This window comes from Apteryx rowi, unplaced genomic scaffold (assembly GCF_003343035.1).
Source record: "Apteryx rowi isolate R43461 unplaced genomic scaffold, aptRow1 scaffold_12, whole genome shotgun sequence".
NCBI classification, from domain to species: Eukaryota; Metazoa; Chordata; class Aves; order Apterygiformes; family Apterygidae; genus Apteryx; species Apteryx rowi.
In genome coordinates, this window is record NW_020447419.1 from 5879742 (window position 1) to 5906234 (window position 26493).

A 26493-nucleotide genomic window follows, 5' to 3' on the forward strand; every position below is an offset into this window, starting at 1 on the left:
TTAAGGTGGAAAGAAACAATGTGTTTAAAAAAATTCACTGCCCAACCCCTTGTAGAACATGCAGATTGAATACAGTGCATATTTATGAAGGAAATTGTGCTACTAAAGCATTATCATAGCAGGTCTGGCATCAACAAGCACAAAGAGAGCTGTTCAGCATTTCAGTCTGTCTGAAATTCAGCAAGCACAGAAAAATAGATTTGATGCAATTGTAAAACTTAACAACCAGACCAGAGTGGTGCCTGACTTGACGTGGAGGTCGTGTCCTCTTTGTGGGTCTACTACTGCAAGAAAAGTATTGTCTACAAATTCATCTGAAAAGCAGGCTGATGAGAACAATTCTGATGTTCTGAGCTGGCTGGCTGACTTGTGTTTGCAGCCCACCCTGGAGGAGATATGAAATACTCAGTTCATCTGTGCTGGAGAGTTGGGAGGTACGCAGAGCTGTCTTTGAGATAGGATTTGGTGCTGTTTTTAAAGCTGAAGCCCTGCAGACCAAGCTTCTGCAGTTCAGCTGCAGCTCTCACCTGGGCTGAGGAGCAGCTTCCTCTGCCTCAACTTTTTCAGTCAGGTTGTCTGAACCAGGTATGTAGCTCCCTCTCTTCAGGGACAAAAGACCAGGTAAGGAAGCACACAGTTCTCTTGTGTGCCAGCACTCTGGACAGAATTAGCCACCAGTGGTCCCACAATGGTATAGCACTTCTGTGGTCACTATATTAAGTAAATTTTTTCTTTCCTTTTAAAAACACCTTACTAGTAGATGAAAACTTGTACAAGCAGTATGGAAATGAAGTAGTCTGCCATAATTATCACCTTGCTTATTAAAATATCTTGCTTTATGCTATCTCAGTAACTTAAGGTGTTACTTTGTCTTACCTACACTGATTAATAGTTCCAAGCAGTATGTTGCTGCTGCCAGTGAGACTTCAGAGCTGTGAGTTTCTTGAATCTTTACTTCTGCAAAATCTCCAATCTTTGAGTGAAACAGACACTAAACAGATGTTTTTAGCCTACCTGCCAGGGAGGCTAACAGGGGATGCGAGCTGCACCTTTCTATACCTGTTTGCAGTCTGCCTGCAGACTCAGGGCCGTGTGTTAAGTTTCTGCCCTCTGTTCACRCTTGGAACGCTTTGTCAGCGCAGTGGCTAGAAACTTTTCCTGAACAAGGGAGGGGGAATCTGGAGGCTGGATATGACTCATACAATCTGTGGCTGTATCTTGTTAGCGGCTGGCACCCAGACATTTGCTGTGGTGTTTGACTCACTAAAGGAATTTCACGAGTGTATCCAATCTGTAGCAAGGCCAAGGTTCTCACCAGGACATAAAGTGAAAATAGATCATTTATTAAGTAAACTAAATTGCTGAGGGATGAGAGGATCTTCAATGAATTGAAGGCTGGTTAAAGAAGAGAAAGCAAATATAGGGCTTAGATGTAATTATGTAGCTATGACTTAAAGACAGCAGACTCAGCTGCATAGAGCAACTATATATTTGGCCAGATCCTTGTATGAGGGCAGCATATTTTATTCCTGGGCCACAAGGAATTCTGAAAAAAAGACACATACAGATCATTCATACAAATCATTAAACTTAACCATCTGTCCTGCTAATCGCAAAGAAACACATACTGTCTTTTATGACTCGTTTTTTTACATGCTACAGTTGGACATTTTTTGATTCATAAATGTTTTCTTGTTAAAAAACAATAAAATGCAATGATGGAACTGGCTTATTTGGTATTTTTTCCCGTGAGAATAATCCATATACTATTCACCTTTTGAATTCTCCTGCTCATCTGAAGGATATCCACACACAAAAGGGGTGACAAGCTCAGGTCATTGTTATGCATCACAAAATCAATAAGAAAACATTGTGAGAAGGCTTTACAAATGTAATTATATAACAAACTTAACTGGCCCAAGGATGATGTTAAACATTGCAGGATGTATGAACAAATCTAAAATGAGATTGAGAAACAGGAAGGCAGAAGATGGGTGCTGCAAGGGTCAAGAAGGCTCTTGTGTGAACAGAAAATAAACTAGTGCCATCTGAGCAAAAATGAAACAAGGTCTGTGAAGTAATGCATAATGGGAACATTGAGGGCTTGGAAAAACAAATCATTTCCACAAGCAGCAGGCTTTGTGAACCCTGATGACCTGCAGTTCTCTCCTGCTTGGATTTGCTTATGTCTAAAAACATGTTTGAGCCTTAACTCCAATCTTTTCCTCAAGAGTATCATATATATCTCATCCACCCAGCCACTCATTCTCAAGAAACACCCAGGAACTGTCTTTAAACTTCTGCCTTGCTCTCAGATTGGCCAACAGGTTCAAAAGTGACTAGGAAAGGGGGACTAGGAGTACATTACAAGAGTTTGATTATTGTTAATAAATCAACCTCTAAATAAACCAGTCCTTGGAATTGGGGAAGGAAAGTCTGCTTTTCAGGTAATGTGACTGTATTTCTGCATAGACAAGGGGTTTAATAATGCTCTATATGCAGAGGCCTAAAGTGGCACTGGGCAATAGCTAAAGAGAAGAAAATTGTAATATCCAGAACTATTACTAAAACTTCCCTCTAATGCTAGTTTTGTTCTTGGCCGTTGCAATAGATAATACTTTATATTACCATTTATTAATGCTAAGCTGTCCCTTCTCCACACAAATCTCAGAGCAAATAAGCTTGCTTGAATGAGGTATCAGTTTCACTTCCACTTTGCTGGCACTACAGTATTCAATAATTCAATAAATCAAGGAGAATTGCAGGTGTTCTGCTGATCACAACAAAGGTGGAGTATTCACTCCCAGGCCAAGTGTGCTGAAATTAGTTATCTCAGAACAAAAGCAGAGCCAGTAAAAACTAGCAGTGGAATATGATTGTTATCTGTTGATCTCCACATGCATACCTTTCAAGCAAATATGATTTTTAAGCATAGGTTTTGCTGAGCACGTAATCCTGTTTTTCTGTTCTTCACTAATAACCATAGTTGTTTTAGTGTTTCTGTATTGTTCATCTCTTTTAAATGATGCAAATATTATGAATGTCTGAGCCAGGTTTAAGTTCTATCCTTTTAATAGTAGCAGTTCTCACCTTTTTTTCACCAGCTCTGGACAACAGCAGTATAAGGTGAAAGTATGAACGTGGTGGCAACTGTAAATAACTGACTGGGAACAAGAAGGAGAATCTGTCTTTGGGTCTGCAGCAAAAGCCCTTCTGTCCACAGATAACCAGTGAGCTTCTCATTTCATCCTGTTTCCTGGCTCTGAAAATGCTCCCATGCAATACTCTAGTAATATTGTTGCCATGGCACCCATCAAAAGCCAGATATGTTCTTGCTTTATGTAGCAAGATGCAAATTTTGATAAACAGGAGAATTTCTTTTCACTTTTCGCTACTATACTTATAGGATTCTATCTATCTGTGCCTCCGGACAGAGGCAATTTACCAAACACTCTTTGTCATTTATGAGTATGTACCAAGATTTACTCTCAACAGTTCAATCCACAAAGGACGCTTGCTAAATTTTCTGTATTTGCTGGTTTGATTTTCATGGTACAGTTTCCTCTACCCACAAGATGTCATCTGCACTTGACCACCCTTTAGAACAGTGGGGAGTATATGGCAAGTGCAGGGAAAGGGGGAGTAGCTCATCAGCTGGTTTAAATTAAAGTCAGAGCACTACATCAATATACACCAGATGAGGTTCTGGCTCTAGATCTTCAAAGGCGAAACTTTGAATTGTTATGCAAGCCTAGTTTTCTCTTTCTGCCGTAGAGAACAGCTGGTGGACCTGGCTCTGACTGTACAGAGCCTGGTGTAAATAGGGAGAATTGTCACTGAAATCTGATTTGTACTGATACAGGTAAGATGAGATTTGGGAACTATACAATGGCTTGACATGGAGGAGATTATATATTTGTATGTTCAGACATTTTTGCACACAACAGTTGGGGAAGGAGGGGAGACCAAGAATGGAGCCCACATTTGAAGTAATTTCATTCAGGTAATAGAAGATTATTTAGTCTTTTTTAATATACATATTAAAGACTAATAATGGGTTGTGGCTTGCCTTTTGTGCTGGCTCAGCAGCTAGAAATCAGCTTTAGTGGAACAACAGACAGTGCCTTGATATGGGGAACTCTCTGGGAAGTACAAGGGCAACCTAATCCACATGTACACTGTGGCATATGAGGCAATAAGAGGGTGAAGAATACCAATGCATTTGCTTCTGTTGACTTAGAACATGCTCCATTTTGCTGATGAAAGATTTGTCACAGGGATGCACTATCTTCTAAATGAAACTTCAGCCTGGGTCAATTCTATATAAATGTCTGGAAAAGAATGGAGATCTGGAAGGTTAAGCACACAAAAAAGTATGTATGTGCATGCGTGTTTGGAGATTTGCCCTGTACCAGCCTATGCTCAACAAACAGTACAAAATGATGAATACTTCACTGATGTCAGCACAGAGAAGTCATTCTCAGTACAGTACCTCTTTTTCCTCTGAAACTACACTCCCCCAAAAAGGTGGTATTGACGTGGACGAAGGTTGGCTTGATTCCTGCAGATGCAGAATGAAAAGAGAACTTGCCATTGCTGAGGGTAGGTTTGATATTCAAATATTAAAAAAAAAGAAAAAAAAGACATTTATTTGCTAAATCAAACAACTCAGTATTTGCCAGCAAAAGAAAAGAGAAGAACAACCATTACAGTATCAGGAACATTGTTCCTCTTCCTGCTGAACAGAGGATAAGATGATCTGGCACTAAAGCTGATCAGATTCCCTCATGGGGAATCTGAGTTCACCTACCTGCTTGCCACCACTTATCTGTCTGCCCATGGGCAAGTCACTTAGGAGGTCTCACGGTGCACCCCGAGTCCTGGTGCTTGCATACATCTTGGCTGTGTCCTTACTCAAAGGAACGCCTTGCTTTGTAGCAGAGAGGCAGCCTCAGTGCAGCCCAGAGCCTGCCTCCCCTGTCTGTCCAGGGGGGATGTTCCCATGCCGAGTTGCTTAGATTTGTAAGCTCTTCCAGGCAGACCTGGCTGACGTTTTCACATCCACTCCTTGTGCAAACAGTAGTAACATACTTCAGTCATGAGTTTGGAGAAAATCTTGGCTAATTACAAAAGAGAAAGTTCACTCTCCCTGATGAACCCCAAACCTTGCAGCCAGAACTCTTCAGTGCAGACCCTGTCAGCAGCCTTACCACAAGCCTACCTAGATCTGTCACAATAAGCATTTTGAAGCTTTACTACCCAGATCACTCCCCAGTGCCTTTCCTCAGATATTATTAGCAACAACAACAATTTTTTACAAAATCAGACACCAAAATACAAGCTGCTTCTACCACATTTTACACCCAGACTCACGTCACATACTTCAAACCTGGTTTATACATTTTTAAGGCTCATTTGCAAAAATACATTGGAAATTCCAATAAATAAAAGTTATGTAGAATGAACTTGTCTGACTCAGACAAGATCTTAGATCTGTTTTGGGATCTTCTCTCAGGTATTATTGCTTCCATTAATTATCAACATGATTCCTCAGGGCCGTCACAATCAGATTTATCAGATCCTCATGCAGGTTGAGGGGTCTGCAGTGCTACTCACCTTGCATAGACTTACATACATACTTAACTGCATGCATGCAAGCAATATTGTTATGCTCAGTGGTGTTGGTATGAGACAGAAAGCYAGGTATGCATAACATTGTTGATAGAACTGAGGCCAAAGGTTAGTATGAAAATGTTTCATAGCTGCAAAAGGTAATTACCTAACTTAAAGTGACTATAATATATATAGTTTGGGTCTAAAAATTGTATGCAAGCATATTAGCATCTAATCATTTATGCCATGTTTAAATAGTTCATAAAGTATTTTACTGCTTGTAATAGAACTCATTAAAAATAATTTGGTTATTCTAGAATGCAGTGCCGTAAGCTTGTTTTTTAATCATTAAGCAATAATAGAGGGTTATGTGCTGTCTTCTACAGTTCTGCTAGTAGCAATAAAATAATACTGGTTTATTTACTTACACAGGTAATTATTTTATTTAAAAATATTAGTAAAATAGGCTTTTAATGTTATGTGACACCTTCTTAAAAAAGTTGCTTTAAAAAAGCCTAATTAAAACAAAATACATTGAAGTTTTGACAGCAAAAGATTTACAAGAAGTTTTGTTTCTTTATAAAATCAGGGATTCCTGCCTATTTCTTGCCTACTCAGAACCTCAATATAGGATCAAATACTTCTGAAAATTTTTCCCCCCCAGAGAAACACCTTTGAAACTGTAAATTCTAATCATGACACCAGAAGCTATTCTTATGAGTGAAAGTTCTCAGGTCTGGAGAAGAATGTGAGTGCTCTTTCTGGCATCAATTTCAGGCACATTAAAAACTGTCATCAAATTGAATCTTCCTTTTGATCAAACTACAAGGGCAATATTTTGTAGCCAGCTTGCATGCATGGACTTCAGGTTCAATCATGTACATCTGCACCTGAGATATACTGCTAGGTTTTTTTTTTAATTTAAATTGCACAATCCTTATGCAGACAAATCTCCCATAGGAACTGTGCTTACTTAAGGACTGTAGGATTTTGTGCACAACTCTTGCAAAAGACAGTCACCCTCAACTCCTAGAACTGGACCAACGGTGTTTGTTACCTCTAAGTAACAGGCTGTGAATATCTTGAATTCAGATTGTATGTCAGAGGGCCAGCTCAAGCTTCCTTAGCAGTGGCATTTTGCTGTCTGAAAGATGAAGGCAAAATAACCATCCAGGCCACCTGTTAAGGAAACAATTAGGAAAAATTAAGGAACAGCAATTCACTAGTAACATCCTCTTGTCCTGGTTAAGGAAAATGGTGTTTGAGTGAGCTGCTCTGCCAGTCTTATTAAATCAATACGGATTTTGCCAACCTGCTTCAGCCCACTTCCCTAAGCAACTGCTTACTGAGTGGGTACCTGAAGCTGCTCTGAGAAAACAAAGCTGTCCAAAAATTGCATCACAGGACAYGGAGAAAAGGCAGGTGTTATTTCCTACACTGACACAGCACATTGAGATTTCCAGTTTTGGCTCAAAATGTGTGCATATGCGTGTGCATAAGTGATGTAAAAACTATGGAGAAATCTTTGAAAGTGTCTGTAAATGTGTATCTTTTGAAATTATTAGATCATTCACCAGTCTTCAAATTAGTTCCACTAAGCTGAAGCTTAAGTGTCCTATGTCACTTGTTGATCCACAAGACACTTAAGGTTGGCTTAGTGGCACTGATTTTTAAGATCTGCAGTAATATTATTCTAATCTAGTGTATGTTGGCTGGAATTCTCTCTGTTTTAAGATTATTTTTTAAACCCCAAATGTAACCACATGCAAGGTTAATGGGGTGTTTTCGGTATAATTCCTGAGAAAGACAGAGAGAGGAAAACTCAGCAAATTGTCTCTGGAAGAGAGCTGTCTTAACTTAGCGCAGCTTCCAGTATATTCCCATTCAGGACTGTGGCTGCAGCAAATGAAGCCTGAGAACTGTTAGCACTGTCAAGTCACAGTGGAATCCAGAGAATTTCAGAAAGACCTTTCTCTAACAAAACTGTAAAAGCTGAAGACTTGGCATAGTGAGAGGAACTATAATTCAAATTTCAGACAACACAACATATTGCTGAAGATGTGTGGTACAGAATTAAGACTATACACTTAATGTTGTATAATGAATTGGAATATTTGGAATATTGCACAAAAAAAGACTGAGAAACCTCCTATAATGCTCATAGAAAAAGACAATACCTGTAGAGTTAGCTATCTCCTATGACAAGCCAATGGGAAACAGAACTGTCAATTCATTGTGTGCTTCCTCCAAGCAAAGCTGAAGTGATACCCAGAGGATATTTTATCAGAACAGCCGAATTACCCAGCCTCCTTCTTCAGAGGAGCAAAAGACTAGGATTTCAGGCACATTAGTCAGCATACTACTGTACTGACCTTACTGAGTGATGAATCTGGCTTGGATACATAGCATGAGCTTTCTGCAGCAATGAGAGAAGGAGATTCACTGGAGGATGACTTTGTCAGAGTTAAGGTGATGATTTAAAAAAAATGTTGGTTATGTTGACTTCCATGTAGTTCTAGTGTGATTTTTCGTTCAGATGGATTCAGTACAGGGATTTAGCCGTGGAACTGGGGAAGCTTGACATGGTGAACTGATGTTTGTGGAGAGAAAGATGTGTATAACTTTTTTGTCTTTTTAATAATCTCTTTGCCCTTGAAAGTTGCATGCAGCTCTATAGGAAGTCTGGGTGCAGGCAGCTCCCAGGATCAAACTCGCTGCTATATGTTAGCTGTTTAAAACGTGTGGTATGTTTCAGTATGGAATCTTAAAACAAAATACTTCTAGTCTGAGGCTGTTGCTACACATCCTGTTTGCAGATAAGTCACAAATAGCTGAGCATATGTGTGGTGCAAGGTTAAAACAATAACAAGCAGGTCGAATCATTCAAATACTGGAAATCACTTTGACTCCAGGCCAAAAGCTTAGCTTGAGATGATATCAGTATGGGATAAAAAGAGGATAAACTAACAGGCTTAGCAGCCAGCTTGTTGAAGTCAGCATATAGTATCTATACTTCCAGCAGGAGAGCAGATGGTCATATATTTAAGGAAGCACCAGACAGGGAGTCAGGATATCTGAGTTCTATTCCTGGCTCTGCAGCAATATTCCTGTGTCACCTTGGGGGAGTCACTTTTTTCCCCATTTTCCTTAAAGTACCGGAAATAATATTTGCTTGTCTCACAGAGCAGTTGAGAGGTTAAACTGATGCTGAAAAAACACTTTGAAGCTTTAAGAAGAACATATAGAAGAACTGCAAAGTAAACTGCTCTGGAAGAAAGGACACCACATGGTTTCATATGACATATTTGTGCCATATGTTTACGACCTTTTCTCTCCCAAGAATATCCCATGCTTTTTTGCACACAGTTTTCAAGGAGGTAATAAATGAATAAATCTGCCTTCCACATTTGCTAGAAAGATAAGCAGCTGCTAGTGAGAACCTGACTAAAGAACAGATTTTATTACTAAGAGAGGCATTATTTATGCCCAAGAGGGCAACACGCTTGTTAAAGTTAGCTGTCTGTCCTAAGATACTTTTGCATTGGTTGTAGGATAACGTCTCTAAAGGCTTTTATTCTGAATTCAGCAGTGCTGCTTGCAAGCTGAACGTTAAGTACATACTTAAGTATCCTCTTTTATGAACAAATCTTGTGCCAAAGTCCCCAGATTAGTCCATTTTCTAAATCAGTTAGAAATGCTTGTGATTATTTGTACAGGACTTTCATCTAAAGCCCATTAAAATCAGTGAGACTTCAAAGGAATTTGAATCAAAGACCAAGCAAGCAACTGTCATTTCTTCTGAATCCTAAGTCCATTAAGCAAAATGACCCTATCTATCTTGATAACTATTTGGCATCATAGGAGTACCGCTTTCACCACAGAATAAATAGCTTTCACTTTCAGGGTGGAGGCGTAAGCTTTGGGCTGGCGTTGAATTCTAGCTCATATCATGATTTGCTTCATTTGTGTGTATTTTTTTAACAAGAGAAAAGAAAAAGATGTAGCCTTTTGGTTTCTTCCTCTGTGCCTCTATTTTTTTTGTCTTTAGATTCTGAGTCCCTGCCAGGGGCTTGAACCCCAGTTCAAAGTCAACTGTGATAAAAGGGCATAAACAACACTACAGAAAAGACACCTGAAAACATTAGTTCACCTCATAGCAGTGTTGAAGAAAAGGGAAGTAAAAGGTAAGGTTATCTCATTAATATGGAATATGGTCTTCTAACATGAGTTTGTTTTTTTTATTTCCTCTACAAATAGAGTTGCCTCTGATCCTGTAAGGTGGACTTCCTCCAGCTCTTCTTGAAGTCACTGTGGGTTGGATATTTGCATGGAGGGAAATACTCATCACACTCAGGATCAGGCTGTTGAGCAGGTTATAGTGCGTGGCAATAAAGATGGGAAGGGTCCGGTCTTATTTATGAAGAAGAACATACTCTTCTCCTGCACGCAGCCTGGTTCTGTGATAACAGACACTTGAGCTACACCGGTTGTCTTTTATACCAGGACAGATTGGTAGTAATGTAAGACAACTCCATACTTTGCTGAGAAGGATTTACAGAGATACCATGATTACAGTTAACATTCATTGCATGTGTAAACAAACAAACTGACTTCCTTCACTCTCTTCACCCCAAATCCCTGCAGTTTGCTGCATTAAATGACAATGGAATGGCTTTAATCCAAGAGAGAAGCTGAGTGAAACAATTTCTTTCTGAAGAATGGTGCTATACATCTAACTGTAGTCTATTAAGACAGGAATTCAACTGTTTACTCTTGATATATGAACTAAATGAGAAATGAAAGATTTCAGACACTAACTAGCCCATCATTTTGAGTATAACAAAAACACTTCTTTTTATGGCAGTGTAAAGCTGATAGTCTGTGGCCAGAGATTGATCTGGTCCAACTAAATGTGGTTTAGACGAGGCTATGATGTCTCCATCATTCCCTTTTAAAGAAACCTTGGTTGTTTCTTTCATATCTTATTTTTCTCTAGCTAGCTGAGTGACAGAATTGCTGTTTAGGAGGTCAAAAAAGCACTCCACCATGACATGTGTACAGGAGAGAAGRGAGCAAGGATGGAGCTTGTGTTACCAGAGTTCTCTTGGTCTTCCTATCCCTGCAATTTTTATAAACTAATCCTCACTAGTTGCCATGGAGTTTTCAGGTAACATTTTCTCCAATGTTTATGGATTTTGTCATGTAACATTTCCAAGGATTTGAAAGTGGCATACAGAAAAATCTTCTTCCTTCTTAAAAGGAGTGCTTCAGTGAAAAGGATGCTGTATGTATGTGTGTGCATTTGGAGGTATGGAATAGAGAGCTTAGAGAATTAAGAAAAAGTGGAACTATATTTCAGAGTGGAACTGTATTTCAAAGTGTAAAGAGAAGTTAATGATTCAACAAGGGCAGGTTTCCTTCCATAATAAGTCTGGTTATATATTATATTTGCACAAATCAAGTGTTCAGTACAGATCTGACGGATATTTGATTCTATCCTCATCCCCTTTAGTCCTGCACTGTTGGGACAGGGTTCTTTGCACAAAGATGCAGCTTTTTCTTGGGATTATCTTTTCTCTAGGGATTCATGTTTCTGGAATACTCAGCTTGAAATTGCGATATGACGGGTGAGTGTGAACCAAGTATTGAAGAATTGTGCATGCAGTGACATTCCCAGGAACTGTGTAAAAGAATAATAACAATTCTGAAATKAAAACCTAGAGAGAGGGTTACTAAGCTGTAAGCTTTATAAGATTTGGAAAGAAAATATAATGATAGGAAATGAAGAAGAGTGAATCAATACCAGCCAACAAAGATATGGGTGCAGCCTCAGGAGACACAGAATGCCCCTCAAATGTACCTCCRGGTGCTCTACTTCCATTAGCTGAAAATCATTTAGCTTAGCCTCTTTCATAATGAACTTTTGAAATCAGATGCTCTGGGAATAAAATGCCTTTTCTGAATATATTGAGGGGAAAAATGTTTGAACAAAGGCAGATCCATTAATAAAAGAGGTTGTGTGAAAATAATAGTGTCAAAAGCAGCACAAATGCTGAACTCCTGTTGGAAATCTGTGACAACAACAAAAAGAGATAGAGAAGAAATATGGGCAGGAAGCAAAAAAAACCTCAACTAAAAAAAAATCATGTAATAAAAATAACTGATAAAATCTGGGGAAAAAAAACTTGGCAAAACCTAAAAATATGATAATGAAATTGATCCAGACAATCTTCAAGCAAAGGTTTTTAGGGAATGAGATTATCATGTTTTTATTTCTGACAAGTGGTTTTGAAAAAGTATGAGTTGGCTAGTTTTGCTGTATTCTTCATTCTCAGTTCTGTTTCTTAAGAAACTGAGTGTTATAAAATTGTGCTGTTTGCCTATCTGCACTATTTTGTTTCACTCACCCTAAACTTTACAAGAAATGAGATGTCATTCTGTGCATTTACAGCAGTTGGGATTTGCAGGAGGGGCACAAATGTGGTGAGCAACCTGACTGTCCACATATAACATTATAAATGGAATTTTCTAAAATAAACAGAAAAGGTAACCCAGTGCTAAATGTTTCTAGAGTAACTATATCCCATGGATATAGTTTTAGAAAGGGGAGGAAAATGAAGCAACACTTACTGCAATAAGTTCCTTCCTAGTCTACCTGTCCTACACCTCTCCTGGCAGAGCATATACAGTCACCACTTCTTCCTTTACAATATATTATTTCCCTTGGATAATATTTATATTTGTATTATTGACTCACTCAAAGCCTGTTGATTTCACTGGGTAGAATTCAAGGAACCTTTAGTAATGCAGTGTTCATCTTGGTTTCTAATTGCTGTCCAGAACTGAACCTGCCACCCGCCTATAATTTAAGAGCACCCTTAATAGCGTGATAAGTGTGATTTTGAGTTGGCAGCACTTGCACAAAGATGAAGCAACCGGTAAAGGCCATCGGGGCTAACATTTTTTTGTCATTTGCTCTGTGCAACAGCCTAAATTAAAGATCAGAGGCTATGAGCATCCAAAGAAATGCAGCTTGTGCTGAGAAAAGTCCTTTAATTTGGTTAAAAAGCTTAACTGTAGTATTATAAAATTGTTGTTCTTACATGGTCACATGGGCTGACTTTGCACTTCTGCACTGAGAATCCTAGTCCATAATCATAAACGAGTGTGTGCTTTCTAATCTTAGTGTACTATTAAAAATGATCTGTCTCCACACTGGCTATTGTAAAAGGTTTATCAGTAAATAAGAGCTGGCCATCTGGCAGCAATCTGACTGTCTGGCATTTCTTTCATTTGGTGTAATTAAGACATAATGTCAATGAGGATAGAAAGATATTACAGGATATTGTTTCCCTTCCTGATAGACAAAGAGCAAAGCAAGCCCAGGCATTTAGAGAAAATAAACTCTGAACTGCAGCTGAGATGTTTATTCTCCTAGCAGAGRTGTTTATCCTGCATCTACGAGGTTCTATTGCAAAGATATCATGGCTGTTGTACCAAATTGTTAGCAATGCAAATGCAATCATTTTGCCCCATAGTTAAGGGTGCTATATACTAACAGCATCTCCTGAACCAATAGCATACAGCCCATTTTAACTATTAAGTTCTATGCTAGTCTATCAGCAAAGGTGATATATTCAAGASAGAGATGTTTAAAAAAAAAAGATCCCCCTATATTTCAGTTGATAATGTGAATGAATAGTGAATTCTATTTGCATGTATATTAAGCTGATAATTGTACATTTGTGTACGGAATCACAAATGGTAGCAGTTGCAGTTCAGATGATGAGAGCATATTATATTGATGACCATAGTGATTCACCACGCAAGGTTTTTGCAATAAGAGTTTCTGTTACAGAATCTATAAATGTAAAATGTTCTCTGTTTTTGTACACGCCCTGTAACGGTTCCAAAGCCCATTGAAGGAGACTATGAAGCAGTGGTAATTGGTTACTAACGAATAAAAACATTTCTCAGGTTCCTCATTTCATCACATCAGTAGTGGATAACTGCCATCTCACCTTGAGTGATGTAACGTAGTCATCAAAATCTGCTCCTTATTATGAAACTCATTAGAAATGTCACACTTTCTACCAGGCCTGGAAAGGTGATCTCAATGAACACTGGAGAAAAAAAAAATAGAAAAAGAATTTTGAAGGTTTTTTTTCAAAATAGAATTTACAGATTTGCTTTTTCTGCATTTCCAACCATTTTAATCTCTGTAAACTTGCAATAGTTTTTTTCAGATTAAGCCTGCAAAAAATGATAGTTTCATGGTGACTAATGAAAATATATACTCAGACACTGAATCCATGTGTCTTTTTTAAAAAATATAAAATTATCATACGTCCTGTATCAGAACTTGTTCTTTCCTGCTAAGAGAGTAAGAATACGTGATTTTGAAGCCCACTCTATTCACTATTTGTTGAATAAATTGGTTAGTCTCATGGCAAGCAGTTTGAGCATCTCACTCTCTTAGCAATGTTTGTATATCATGGCTATCTAACTTTTTTGCATTATGAAGTAGATCAATAAAACATGAATCCTATCTGAAATAATTCCTGAACAGAAGGAAGAAAAAAGTGGTATCTGATCAAGTAAATAGTTCATTRTGTATTATTAATGATCTTGTTTTGCCCCAAATCCTGCAAACACAGAAGCACATACACCAGGGCTCATGCAAGCAGTTGGATTCAGTGAAGCTGGTATGATGAATAAAGGACAGCCACTGGCAAGCAAGCAGAGCTAATCTAATGCCCTAGCAACAGAAAACTCACATCACTTAGCCCTACATGTAGCTAAAGCAATCCAGGAATTCATCCCTCGGACATGCTTTTGTTCGAACAGCACTCAGTTATGTGCTCTTTCTTCCTTCTGCATAACGAAATATCTCCTCTTGACTTATGGAAATCATGGAGACTTTAGCAGATATTAAAACTGATCTTGTTTCTCCACTGAATTTCCAGGGATCAGGTTTTGCATATTGTGCCAAAAACACTTCAGCAAGTCCAACATCTTCAGCATCTTTGCAACACTTTGCTGGTAAGTAAGAATAACCATGTGTGCACAAAAATCAGAGAGGGGTCTTGGTCTGTAAAATAGATTTGCGTGTAACTTTGGACAGAAATGAAAGTAAAAGTTAGCTTGAGAAAGTTTCTTTTTTTCTCTCTCTCTTAATTTAGGGTTGAATTGTCCTTTCGCTAGCTGAAGGAATTTACAGAGAGAAGTTAGTTTCCTTGCGTGGCTCTGAGAAGGCACTGCTCCCTGTCAGTGGTGCCTGAGTCAACRGAAACACTAAGCCTGTGCTGCGTGCTCTATGAACAGATGGCTGGGGACTAGTTAGGGGAGAATTTGAAGAAACACTTCTTCCATGTATTGATCTGCAGCTACTCTATCTTAAATGTATTTTTTCATTCTGAAAACAGAGCTTGATTTTTGCATTTCTTCCTTCTCCTCTGCCCAGCTGGATCTGTGGAAGCCCTTGCTGCCTGAAGACATCTGGACTGGAGAAGACCTGCACATGAGGGTCACAGCACCTCTGGTGCAGGAAGTGAAAGACAGCTTAGATCAGCATCTGATCTCCTATGAGTATGACCTCTAATTTCCTGATAGGAAAGTCTGGCTCTAACAATCTTCCCTCCTATCACAGAAGGACTAAGCCCTTTCTAATGAACAGTCAGCAAATACTGGCAATAGGACCCAACCTTTGTCCCCAGCTCCACTTGGCCCAGTGCACAGATGCTATGTCTACCTCTGAGTTTTAAAGGCACATCCCCTATGCCCTGTTTATTCACCTTCCAGCTAGCCTGGGCTGTGAATTTGGAGCTGGGATGCCCAATCTGTCTTTTTTCCTACAGCTGCCTCCTCAGTGGCAGAGGATGGCTCTGAGATATATGACTCAATTCTCTAGTCAAGCCAGGAAGCCAAGCTTGGTACATCTGCCCCTTAAAGGAGCATGCTTTGCTCCTGTAAAGTAAGAATACCTGGACAAAGGGTCCTCCCTAATTTGAAGGTTTGGTCAATGTCACTGAAAAGAAGCAGAGCCTCTGTTGCTCTCCATTTCCCTCCCTGTCTTTTGTTGCTCCTCTGGTATGGAGAAGAGCCCTTTCAAAGTGAATTTCCAGACGGTTTCTTCAAAACTGCAGTTTCCCTAATGTCCTCACCCCTGCCCCTGTGGTCAGGCTGGTGAGAATTGCCTGCCGCCATCGAGCCAAAGAGAGACAGCCCAGTCTGAGGCAGAGGACCTAGTAGCAGCCCCCTCGTAAACGCCAGTGAGAGCCACTTGCTGCAGAAAGCCCCACGATGCTTTAGCACGCCTATCCAGGTCACATCTTTGACACCCACCATGTTTCTGCTTCCAACCAGACCTAATTCACTGTGGAAGCTTCAGATACAAAGAGTGTTCATAAAGCCAAATGGGATTAAATAACTGGGCAAAGACCTATTTCTCACAAGTCAGACTCCCATGCAGAACTGACTTGTAAACAATTCTGTAGTCATCCAGTGCTGAGGAGAAATGGTCTATGGACATACAGTGACATTTAGTAATCAAAGATAAGCTAAAGCAGGATCGGGCCACTTTGAAGCTGTTTAGAGTTAAAGTTGATCTTGACATCCTGCCTGACAAATTATTTTTAGTGAGTGTGATGCCCTGACAACTAGCGATGCAGAGAGATGAGGTAGAAGCCAATACAAATGATCTAGTGTCGGGTTTAGATATTCAGGACTCAGACCACATTCCACAAGATATTTAATCTCTTATTTATATCAAGGCTTTTCATGTTCTAATGGTTTCAATTGATTCTAGTGGAAATTTTAAGTCTAAATTGAAATTAGAAGCTTAGTTTTTTCTCTTGGATTGGTGCCAGAACTGTGTCCACATTGTGTACGGTCCAGAAAAGAAAGGTGGCTTATTTCAAAGTGAAGCTGAAATTTTGGCTTTGTATTGCAGGAGGGTGGAGAAGAGGAGGAAAACAATGTTATAGTTAAATTTCTTATAACAGATTCAAAGCAGGAGTCACCTTTTAGAAGGCAGTTGACATGCAAGGAAGGTAATGTGACAGTTAGGTGTGTACTGATAGAGACACAAATGACAAATTATAATCAGGACATCAATATTCTGGCTGTGTCAAACTCTGCGATTTCAGTTCTCCAGAGCTCTGATAAGGCTTTTTGTGTCTGTGGTTTCAGATCATGGGCATTTGCACTGCCTAAATTTTAGTCTGAAGCTCAGATTTGAATAAACATGAAAGTTCAAAGTGAAACTCAGCTGTAACCACCCTTAAAAGTTATATGTGCAGCTTCCAGAAATGCCGATCAGTGCCAGTGTCAGCAAATAGCCTATTAGCACTTAGAGGGTTCGAAATCAACAATGTTTAAGCTACCTTTGCAGTTGTCTTATCACAAGTATTACAATGAGCACAGATTTATAACAGTATTACAAGGGGCTGTTTTCAGTGAGAAAGCACAGCGCATGATCCAAAGTCCTCTGGAGCCAAGGAAAATGTTTTACTGACTCCCTTGATGATGGAATCAGGCCAATACTATGCTAGTTTCTGAGTTAATTTGTAGTTAAAAAACAAGAAGAGTTTTTTTAAGAAAAGAGCTTTTTGTTCTGACTTTTTGCCAAATTGCAATAAATACCTTTGCGAAGTCTTCACAAATTGAAAATTTCTCCATGAAATATAATGAAAACTAATCTTAAAATTTTCACTTTTCCCTCCTTTCCCCCAAAAGGTGGAATTTTAGAGTTTTGACGAGCAGCAGAATTGGTGAAGGAAAAGATATCGTTTTTGTTGAAAATTTTTACTGTTAAAAAAAATTGTGATAAAATCATTACTATAATTATTACTAAAACCCAATGAAAATCTCAGTAATTAGAAAGTATGTTGATGGTGATGAATTTGCTGTGTCTAGTGGATGGAAAAGCAAGACAGGTGAGGCAGTTCACAACAGAAGGGGCTAAAGCCTTTGATTTATTGTTGGAAGCAGTGTATCCACCATAATAGTTGAGTGTTTTCTTTCCTATCTCCCCCCTTCCCCTCTCCTCAAGAGTCCTAATACATGATGTGCAGGCACTTGTGGATCAGAGCATTCCAAGGGTGGGCAGCAGCCACAGGCAGGTGCCAGAAGGCTACATTTACACCCAATATCACCCAATGGAAGAGGTAAAGAGGAACCCAAGTCTGTTCACTTTCTTTGTTGCTGCTATTTTATAAGCACCACAGGAAGCAACTGTTTTTGCAGAAAGCTCTACCGAAGTCAGTGGAGCTCTTTCTGCCTTCAAGGGTGTTTTCTGAAGGACTGGTCCTTACTTTACTAGAATCTTGGCCCAGTTGACTTGACCGTGAATTGTGAAGTGCAATGACCATTGCTGTCTCTGGCATCCCAGAGAGGAAGCAGAGATGAACACTGGGAGACCAGGAGGAAGGAGTAATTCAAGGACAATTGTTGATACTTTCAAATAGAATAATGTCATAAGGGTGGGGAGTGAGGACTTCTTGGTGCTGTGTTTCACAGACCAGTGGGTGAGCCTGGACAAAGGCTCAGCGCTATGGATTCTTCTAGCCACATGACAAGAGGGAGAGAGGAGTCAACCCTAATAAATTTTGTGTTTGAGCTGCCCATCGTGTATGACTGCTGCTGAACTCCGACATGGAAAATCAATAGTGATGTGGAAGAGACTGTAACACTGTTTTGTAGATTTGACGGTGCAGTCCCATGGCTGGTGAAATCAACAGAAAAATTCCCAATGGGATGAGCACGTTGAATGAGATTCAAAATAGAGACTCAGTGCTGTATTGCAGGGACGTTATCTTTTAGCATCCAGTGCTSTGAGGGATGATTGTTTGTTTGCTCAAAGGCAACTGAAAGGCCTTCCATCAATGTTAAGTGATACCACAGACTGAAATATGCTCTGAGAAAAAACATTGCTTGTCTAAGCAACAGAAAACACTTTAATCTGGAAAAGTAGGTGGGAGAGAGATGGAAACTGCCCCTTAGCACCAAGAATTTTCTGTGACTATTTCAGATTTATCAATGGATGACTCACGTAAAGGAGAGCAASAGTGAGCTGGTGACTCAGCACTACCTGGGAAAGACAAGTGAGAATCGAACTATGTATTATCTGCAGGTAAGAGAGGAACTTTTTAAAAATAAATAAAGGGTATCTTTATAAAACAGTACATGGGAGAAGACAGGATTCAGATCTTTCCTATGACAGTACCAAGTCCACAGTCACTGAAATAACAGGAGATGGGTCTACTCCTCTACAGTGCTGTTAGATTTGTCACCTTTCACATACACTATCACTGTACTCATGCTATTGCTCTTATGTGGTGAAAACAACAAATTTGACTGAAATGCAGTTTCAAAATACAAACCAAGCTAAAACTAGCTTGGTGACAGCTGTGCGCGAGGATAAAGGGTTAGATTTTGTTTTGTTGTTTTATTCTTCAGATCATACAACCTTTCTACTATGACTATTCCATTACATTTTTTATTGGAAGCCCCAGTAAAAACAATAGTCTTAATGATTAAGTTGGTTATTGTCTAATATGTTCCTATCACTGAGTAATATTAGATTTCCTGCCTTTTGTGCTTCCCCTTCTAAAAAAAGAATCTCAAAATATGAACAATCAGTCCTCTGAATGACTACTATAAATGAAGAAGAAACTGTTTTATTGTCACTCTTGTTCAACAGAGACTTTAAGATTCTTGCCCTGAGATACTACAGAGATTGGGTTATTATGAAGGAAAGCCTGTCCTAATGAACTCTGTAATAATAATTATCTCAGATGGCTCAGCAGTATATCAAGGAACATCTTTTTCTTCCTGTAATAAGCTGAGCTATTTTATTGTAACATAACAGTTTTCCAAATCATCATTTTTGCACTCTCTCAGATCAGTCAACCGTCAAATAAAACCAAAAAGATCATTTGGATGGACTGTGGGATTCATGCCAGAGAATGGATCTCTCCAGCCTTCTGCCAGTGGTTTGTGAAAGAAGTGAGTCCTCACTTTTCCAGTTAAGTAATAAAAACCACAGATTACTTTCGATAGTTCAGTTCTCTTCTGTACCTTGGTAGCAAGTATTATGCTTTTTCTGTAAAAAGGTGACTTTCAAAATTAATACATAGCACAGATATTTGCAGAGACACAAGATCAAACCACAGTTTGAGATGAGATATACGATGATATTTGTTAGCACATTGTGTCCTCCATCTGAACAGGTTCCAAAGCCACTGAACTCGATGGCAGCCTCTCCATTTGCCACAGTGGCTTTTGGACCAGGCCTCCCTGCATCATAAAGTCACAGTTCCCTTGGGATGAAAGGACTCTAAGATACGGTATAGCAAGGTTCCTCATGCACTGGAAGTTTCTGGCCTACAGTGCCTATGGTATCCATGAAGCTTTCATCCCTGCAAGACTGTAGCAATATGAAGTGCACTACAACTGGATATATTGTCAGTCCGTAAACAGCAAAGGTAGATATCTCAATATACATGGAGATCAAGTAGATCTTGGATATCGTAGTGAGGAGTGAATGAGCTTTGACAGTTCTAAACTGGTTCTTGCCAGTGATTACCACTAGATTCTCTCTTCAGTCCTTTGTATTTTTTTCCTTTTCAGATTCTACAAAATTACAAATCTGACCCAAAGATAATCAGATTTCTTCAGAATTTGGACCTGTACATCTTGCCAGTCCTCAATGTTGATGGTTACATCTATTCCTGGGAAAAAGTAAGTAGTGAAAATCCAGGAACTGGACTGGAAGGTAAATGTGCACAGCATGTTTCCGTTAACTTTTGATATAGTCATAGCAATTACAGTTAAACAGAAAACAGTGGCAGAATCATTACTCGCACAAATTCTCTCATGGCAGAGGGGTTTTGTTTCTTCTGGTAAATCAGCAGTCACTTGAGACCACGGAGCTAAAAACTAGCAAACGTCATGAGCCTTAGGAAGAAATAAGGGAAAAGTCACAGGATCTGTTGGTTTTGGTACTGGATGACAGTTAGGCATGCCTTGAGGAGTCAGTTATGCTTCATAAGAGCTGAGTTGGCTGATGGGACCCACCTTTAGGAGAAGAGGCAGGAGGAGAGTTAGTTGATTACTGGACTATCTGGCTTTGAAATTGTTGTGCCCTTCCAGATAATCATCCTTTTCTGATATGGAGGATAATGCCATTAGGTTTCTGAGCTCCTGAGCCCAGAAGAAACATCTTTCAATGCAGGACCTTAGCATGGCCCAACAGACTAAGCCTCCCACCATGTGGATCCCAGCTCGCTCCCCAGCAGGTGTGGAGTGTGCCACGCATTGCACTGGGGTGCACAGGCAATTCAGCCAAGACACTCACACAGGCAATGCTGTGACTTCTGGTACAGCAGGGAAGCAAGAAGCAGTGGCAAGACTGGCTGACAAAAAAGCATTCATGTTCTCAAATCTGAAATGAACATGTGCTTGACTATAACCTCTCCTGGACACGGAGGGTATCTCTCACAGTGCCAAGACTTTCTTAGGAGTGCAACACTGCATAGAAACAGATGAGTACTAAGGAAATGAGATGTTTTTTCTAAAGCTCAGGAAGCTCATTTCAAGGTGCATGCAGGCTTGTGGAAGACATCAGCCTGGCTGTAGTAGATAATGAGATGTTCTGTCATTAAGCTTTATCCCCCTTGCACTCAGAGTCCACTATAATGCAAGAGCTACCCAGAATGCAGAGGTCTGAAATACAGGAGCCTTTACACATTGATTGTAACTGAAGTTATTTCTGTTTAGGAACGTTTGTGGAGGAAAAACCGTTCTCCACATATGAATGGCACCTGCTACGGGACAGATCTGAACCGGAACTTCAATTCGTCCTGGGGCAGTAAGTTCTGAGTACTTCAGACCTCCTACAAAAATATAAAGCAAGAATAATAACTAGTCTTTGGAATAAGATGATCTCCTTTAAGAAAGGAATACTCATTTTAGTGTCATCAAGACACATGTAAAAATAAAAACCTGGTTTGTAGAAATTTTAAGTCACTGGCTTTCAGCCAGCATTTATTTTTGCAAACAGAAGACTGCTGCTTGTATAACCATACCTCTAATCCACCGCAGAAGCAAGCATCAGCTGTAGGCAGCAATGTTAAGAGTTGGTCACTTAACAGCCAGTATTTGTGTTTGCCATGAATTTCAAGGAGCTTCCAGAAGTTCCCTGGCAGGTGGTGCACTGTGGTGGTGTCAGAGCGCTTTTGTTCCAGCCAGCTTGCAAATCTGTTAAATATTTCAGTCTTGTAGCAAATTTTAGTTGCTACCAACAGTGAAAAGTGTTAAAGTCCCTCTGAGCTGACAAGCCTCCCTGCCCACATACACACATACCTTAACGCTCTAAGGTAAACTTCCCTTTTCCCCCTGAACTGGGGTTTATATATTTCTCTCCTTTCATTCACTTTTTATATTCCTCTCCAGGTATTGGTGTTTCTTATAATTGCAGCAGTGATATCTTCTGTGGATCTGGACCAGAATCAGAGCCTGAGACAAGAGCTGTGGCTCAGTTTATCGAAAGGAAGAAGGAGGACATTTTGTGCTATTTAACAATTCATTCCTATGGACAGTACATCCTCACTCCATATGGGTCCACAACCAAACCTCCAAGTAACAACGAAGAACTGGTAGGGCAAAACACTCCCCTTCCACACTGGTAGAGAACAGGCCTGCACAGCTGGCAGCCTGTGGCACCTCTGTTTGCCCTGTTGCCTTTCCCTCAGAGGAGCTGGGCTTATCCAGGGACTTAGCACGCAGAGTCACAGCCAGTCCTCATGTTTCCCTCACAGGGAGGACAGGTTACGAACTGACATTGGCTCCTCTCCTCTCTTCAGTCAGGAAAGTTGGAACCATCCTGTGCAGAGTTTAATGTCTGCATTTGCTCCATATATCTTAAATATCTTCTCTGGGTTTACAACTCCTCTCATGGCTATACAATAATATATCAGAGCTCTTGGCTTCTATTTAATGCTACTTTCATTTTCTTTAAATAGAATCTCTTGGGACACTGACTTAGTGTTTGTATGGAGGAAAGGTGAAGTACCAAGGAAAAGAAGTAGCAAGTAACTTTTCTTCAAAGGAAGCTTCCTTTGAGGCAGGTTTCCTGAGCTTTAGCATGCTCATTTAACTAATGTAGGGCTGTAGTCACCTCATCTTTCTGGGTTGCCTGTTTTATGTGCAGTATCTGCAAAGTCTATTTACCTCAGAAGTTAATCCTAATTCTTCATCTTAAATTAGGAAAAATGGATTATTACAGATAGGATTACTGCAGTGCAAGATGAGTAGAGAAAAGCACCAAGTTGTGCTTGCAATCAATTGCTGTATGCGACAATGCGTTTGCACTTTTGGATGCAGGTATATTATATACACAGAGTTGTCACAGTGTCCAGAAGGGGTATTCCAAACATGTCCACAAGGAGAATGGGAACAAAGTAGGCACCTACTTTTTGGTTACTTCTCCCTCTCAGCTTGTGAATGTTTTAAATTGAGTTCATTAAAATGAGTATTTGTGAACCTTGCAGTGCCTGGAGCACTAGTCAAGAGCATGACAGACTTGGGGTCATATAAAACGCTGGGGAAGTCATTTAATCTGTCTATGGCTCAGTTTCTAAAGATGGTGCCACACAGAACCTATGGTAATAGAAAAAGTATAAGAGATCAATCACGCTGCTATATCTCTCTGAACTCCCTGGAGACCAGTATGCTATAGAACATAGACCATAATTCTCCAAAATATAGCCCTCTACAACAAAACAAATACCTTCTCTACCTAATAGCAGAGTCATTTTTGAATTTTAACATAATTTGCATTAAAAAAAAAAAAACAAGGAAAAGCCTGAATTAATAATATTGAAACTTGAAGCCAACCATATGTAAACTCAAAGCTGAAAGAGATGAAAATTTTGGCCCACTCGAAATAATTGCCAAATTTACTGGTACTAATGAAAATGCTGTTCCTATTTCGAACTTACAGATGCAAGTTGCAGGGAAAGCAGCTACTGCCCTGATGGGAAAGTATGGGACCAGTTATCAAGTAGGAGCAACCTCTTTAATTTTATGTAAGTTTTTTTTTTCCCCTTTGATCACTGTTTTTCAAAGGAGACAGTCATTCTTGTGTCATAGGTATCAATAAGTACTGTTTTGCTGATTTTCCTCTTTGAGTAACATTTAATGGGCTGGTTCAGTGCAACATCTAAGTAGCAGTCACTGGAATACAAGATAACACTGTATGTTATAAAGCTGACTGCAGGAAGGAAGGAAGCATTGATCAGAAGCCAGTTCTTACATGAATTCCTCACAGATACATCACAGGGGACAGAACAAGATTGGTGATAGATCATCCTGACCCTGCTGAAGTCAGCAGCAAAACTCCTATTTGTCTTCACTGGAGTCAAGCAAAAATTAAAATCCCAATCAGGTCTATAGTTACTCCATCAGACATTATCACATAGCAGCTGCTTGCAATTCTGTGTGAAATATGTTGGTTTCAGCCTCATTCCTAGCAAACTGGATAGCTACATCAGGAAAGCACCATCACAGCTGATATTTGTTGACAGTCTGAAGGTAGAGGACTAGAGGGCCCTCGAGACTGCCTGGTAAAAACAACCTTTTCCCAGGAAGCAGTAAGTTGTGCTAGTCACTCATAATACTAAGTAGTTGGTTCCAGCACCCATGCGGTTTCACATACTCACAATGTCTGTCTGTGCCAGTCCCAGAGTCCCACGAGTCACTGCATTAACAGCAAGCACAGTGCAAGTATAAGGTAACATGTCCATGCCTATGACTGTGTGTATTTTGCCACAGTTTGTAATTATATTCAATGGGTAAGAAAAAGATTCATGAGGCAGAAGAGCAGTGATACAGGGAGTAACCAGAATTTTTTCAGGTTACAGAACAAAATTTTGCTAAAAAGCAAATACACAAAGAAATTCCAAACAGTGTCAATGTAGGAAGCGATGTATGAGAACAAACAAATGGCCAATCCATCTTGTATCCAACAGTAATCATGGCAAAATGCTAAAAGCACAGAATCCCTGGAACTCATCTCCTGCTATTGTACAATAGCATCTTATGGACAATCGTTTCACTTAGGAAATTCTATGCAAGACTTTTAGTATAATTAAGAATCACAGCACCTAGAAATTCTGCTCTCTCCAACAGTGATATATGATTGCTGCTTAGTTCAGGGATTCTGGGAAATCTTCTATTAACTATAGCAAGAAGTATTTTCAAAGAGCACTGCCTAATAAGTTTATCTCCCCTCTATTTTTAAATTTGCAGACAGCAACTCAGGCTCCTCACGGGACTGGACTCACATGATAGGCATCCCTTTCTCCTACACATTTGAGCTGCGAGACAAGGGAACTCATGGATTTGTTCTACCCCCAGATCAGATCCAGCCCACATGTGAAGAGACAATGTTGGCTGTGACAGCTATCATAGACTATGTTGATCAGAAGTACTTCCCAAGTGGAGGTGTGATACTGACCTCTGGTAGCCTGGGCCTGAGCCTTTGCCTGAGTGTTGTATTTACATGGACTGTTTTTTAAACGTGTCTTAGAGAATCCAGCAGGAGACTCCCATATGAGGGTCCCTTCGGAAAGACAAAATTACACTAGCAGATGAACTAAATGTCAATTATTTCAATAAAGGCTGAAAAAAAATGCAGAAAATACAAGGCATCCACTTGCATTTTTGAAAATTGTGTTTTAGGGAAGGAGGACAAGATGAAGCATTGTGGCATTTTCCCAAGCTTTATTTGCTGGCTCTGTGAGAAGTCAGCTTGAATATGCATGCAGAGAAAGCAGTATGACTCCCTAGTCTTCAGCATGTTTTCAGGTGCTCACCTGGGCCTATACAACACTTCTGCCAGCAGCAGTCCTGCCCCAGCACAATTCTCCCCACTGCCTGACCACACTGACACCTGGGTCTTGCTTGCATTAGACTTAAATATCCCCAAATCCCACTCTAGAAAATTGGACAGCTTCCTTGATATTCATCTTCCTGCCCAAAACTGGGACATGGGAATTTACCAGAAAATACAAAGCCTCAAACTTGGTGGAAGGTAACCACCAAGAGTGGCCAGAAACAAGCTGAAGAACTGACCCAGTGGGAGCATACAGGGACAGACAAAAGGTGTGACCCTGTCATTTAAATACACTCAAATAAGTGAAGATAGAAACTGCCCAGATGCTTCATAGATACAAGAGGGAAAGAGAAGAGGAAGGCGCAGATGAAGTGCTATTCCTGTCTCACAATGCAGACCAGAGAGTGATTTCATTGCATTCTCAATCTGCAGCAGTAATTTCCCTCCACAACTATGTGACTGGTGGCTACAAATATTTTCCTGAAGTCGAGTCCTAAGTAATTTCATTAAAGATGGTAATTACAGAAAGTCTATTTACAGAGGAGTTCCTTTCTTACAAACCACACAGTGGAGTCTCCACCTTAATGCCTTGGGGGTAAATCTGCAGAAGGCCTGGGGCCTGGTTCAGCAGCTCTCCATCACTGGGGAGGGTCTGCAGCCTGCAGCAATCTGCCCGGGATCCCATTTGAAGTTTCCAGGGAAAAAAAAAAAAAACAAAGAAAAAGATTGCATATAAACTATCTGTTTTCCCTTAGTAAATTTCAAGTTTCCACTTGAAAACTGAAAGTGTTCCGACTGGAGATTTTCGACAAAGTATTTCTGGCTTTGGGGAAGAGAATGCACTTTTTTTTCCTGACTGTTTGAAGGCTAGTGATGAACAAATGCAGATCAAAAGCTTTTGTCAGAAAACACAAAGATAAAGGACATGGAGAGGACCAAAATATTATTATCTTCAAGTTAAGATGCAGAGAGAGACTCAGAAA

General features: G+C 39.8%; 1 protein-coding gene across 1 annotated transcript; it reads left to right on the forward strand.

Annotated features, from left to right (window-relative positions):
* The first annotated feature begins 11160 nt into the window (after positions 1-11160).
* CPO (carboxypeptidase O) lies at positions 11161-25193 on the forward strand. Its single transcript, XM_026088179.1, has 11 exons — positions 11161-11240; positions 14580-14655; positions 15077-15201; positions 17666-17780; positions 18644-18745; positions 19516-19620; positions 20245-20355; positions 21394-21484; positions 22069-22271; positions 23618-23702; positions 24925-25193. The coding sequence occupies exons 1-11, from the start codon at positions 11161-11163 to the stop codon at positions 25191-25193; spliced, it is 1362 nt and encodes a 453-aa protein (XP_025943964.1).
* Positions 25194-26493: the final 1300 nt, after the last annotated feature.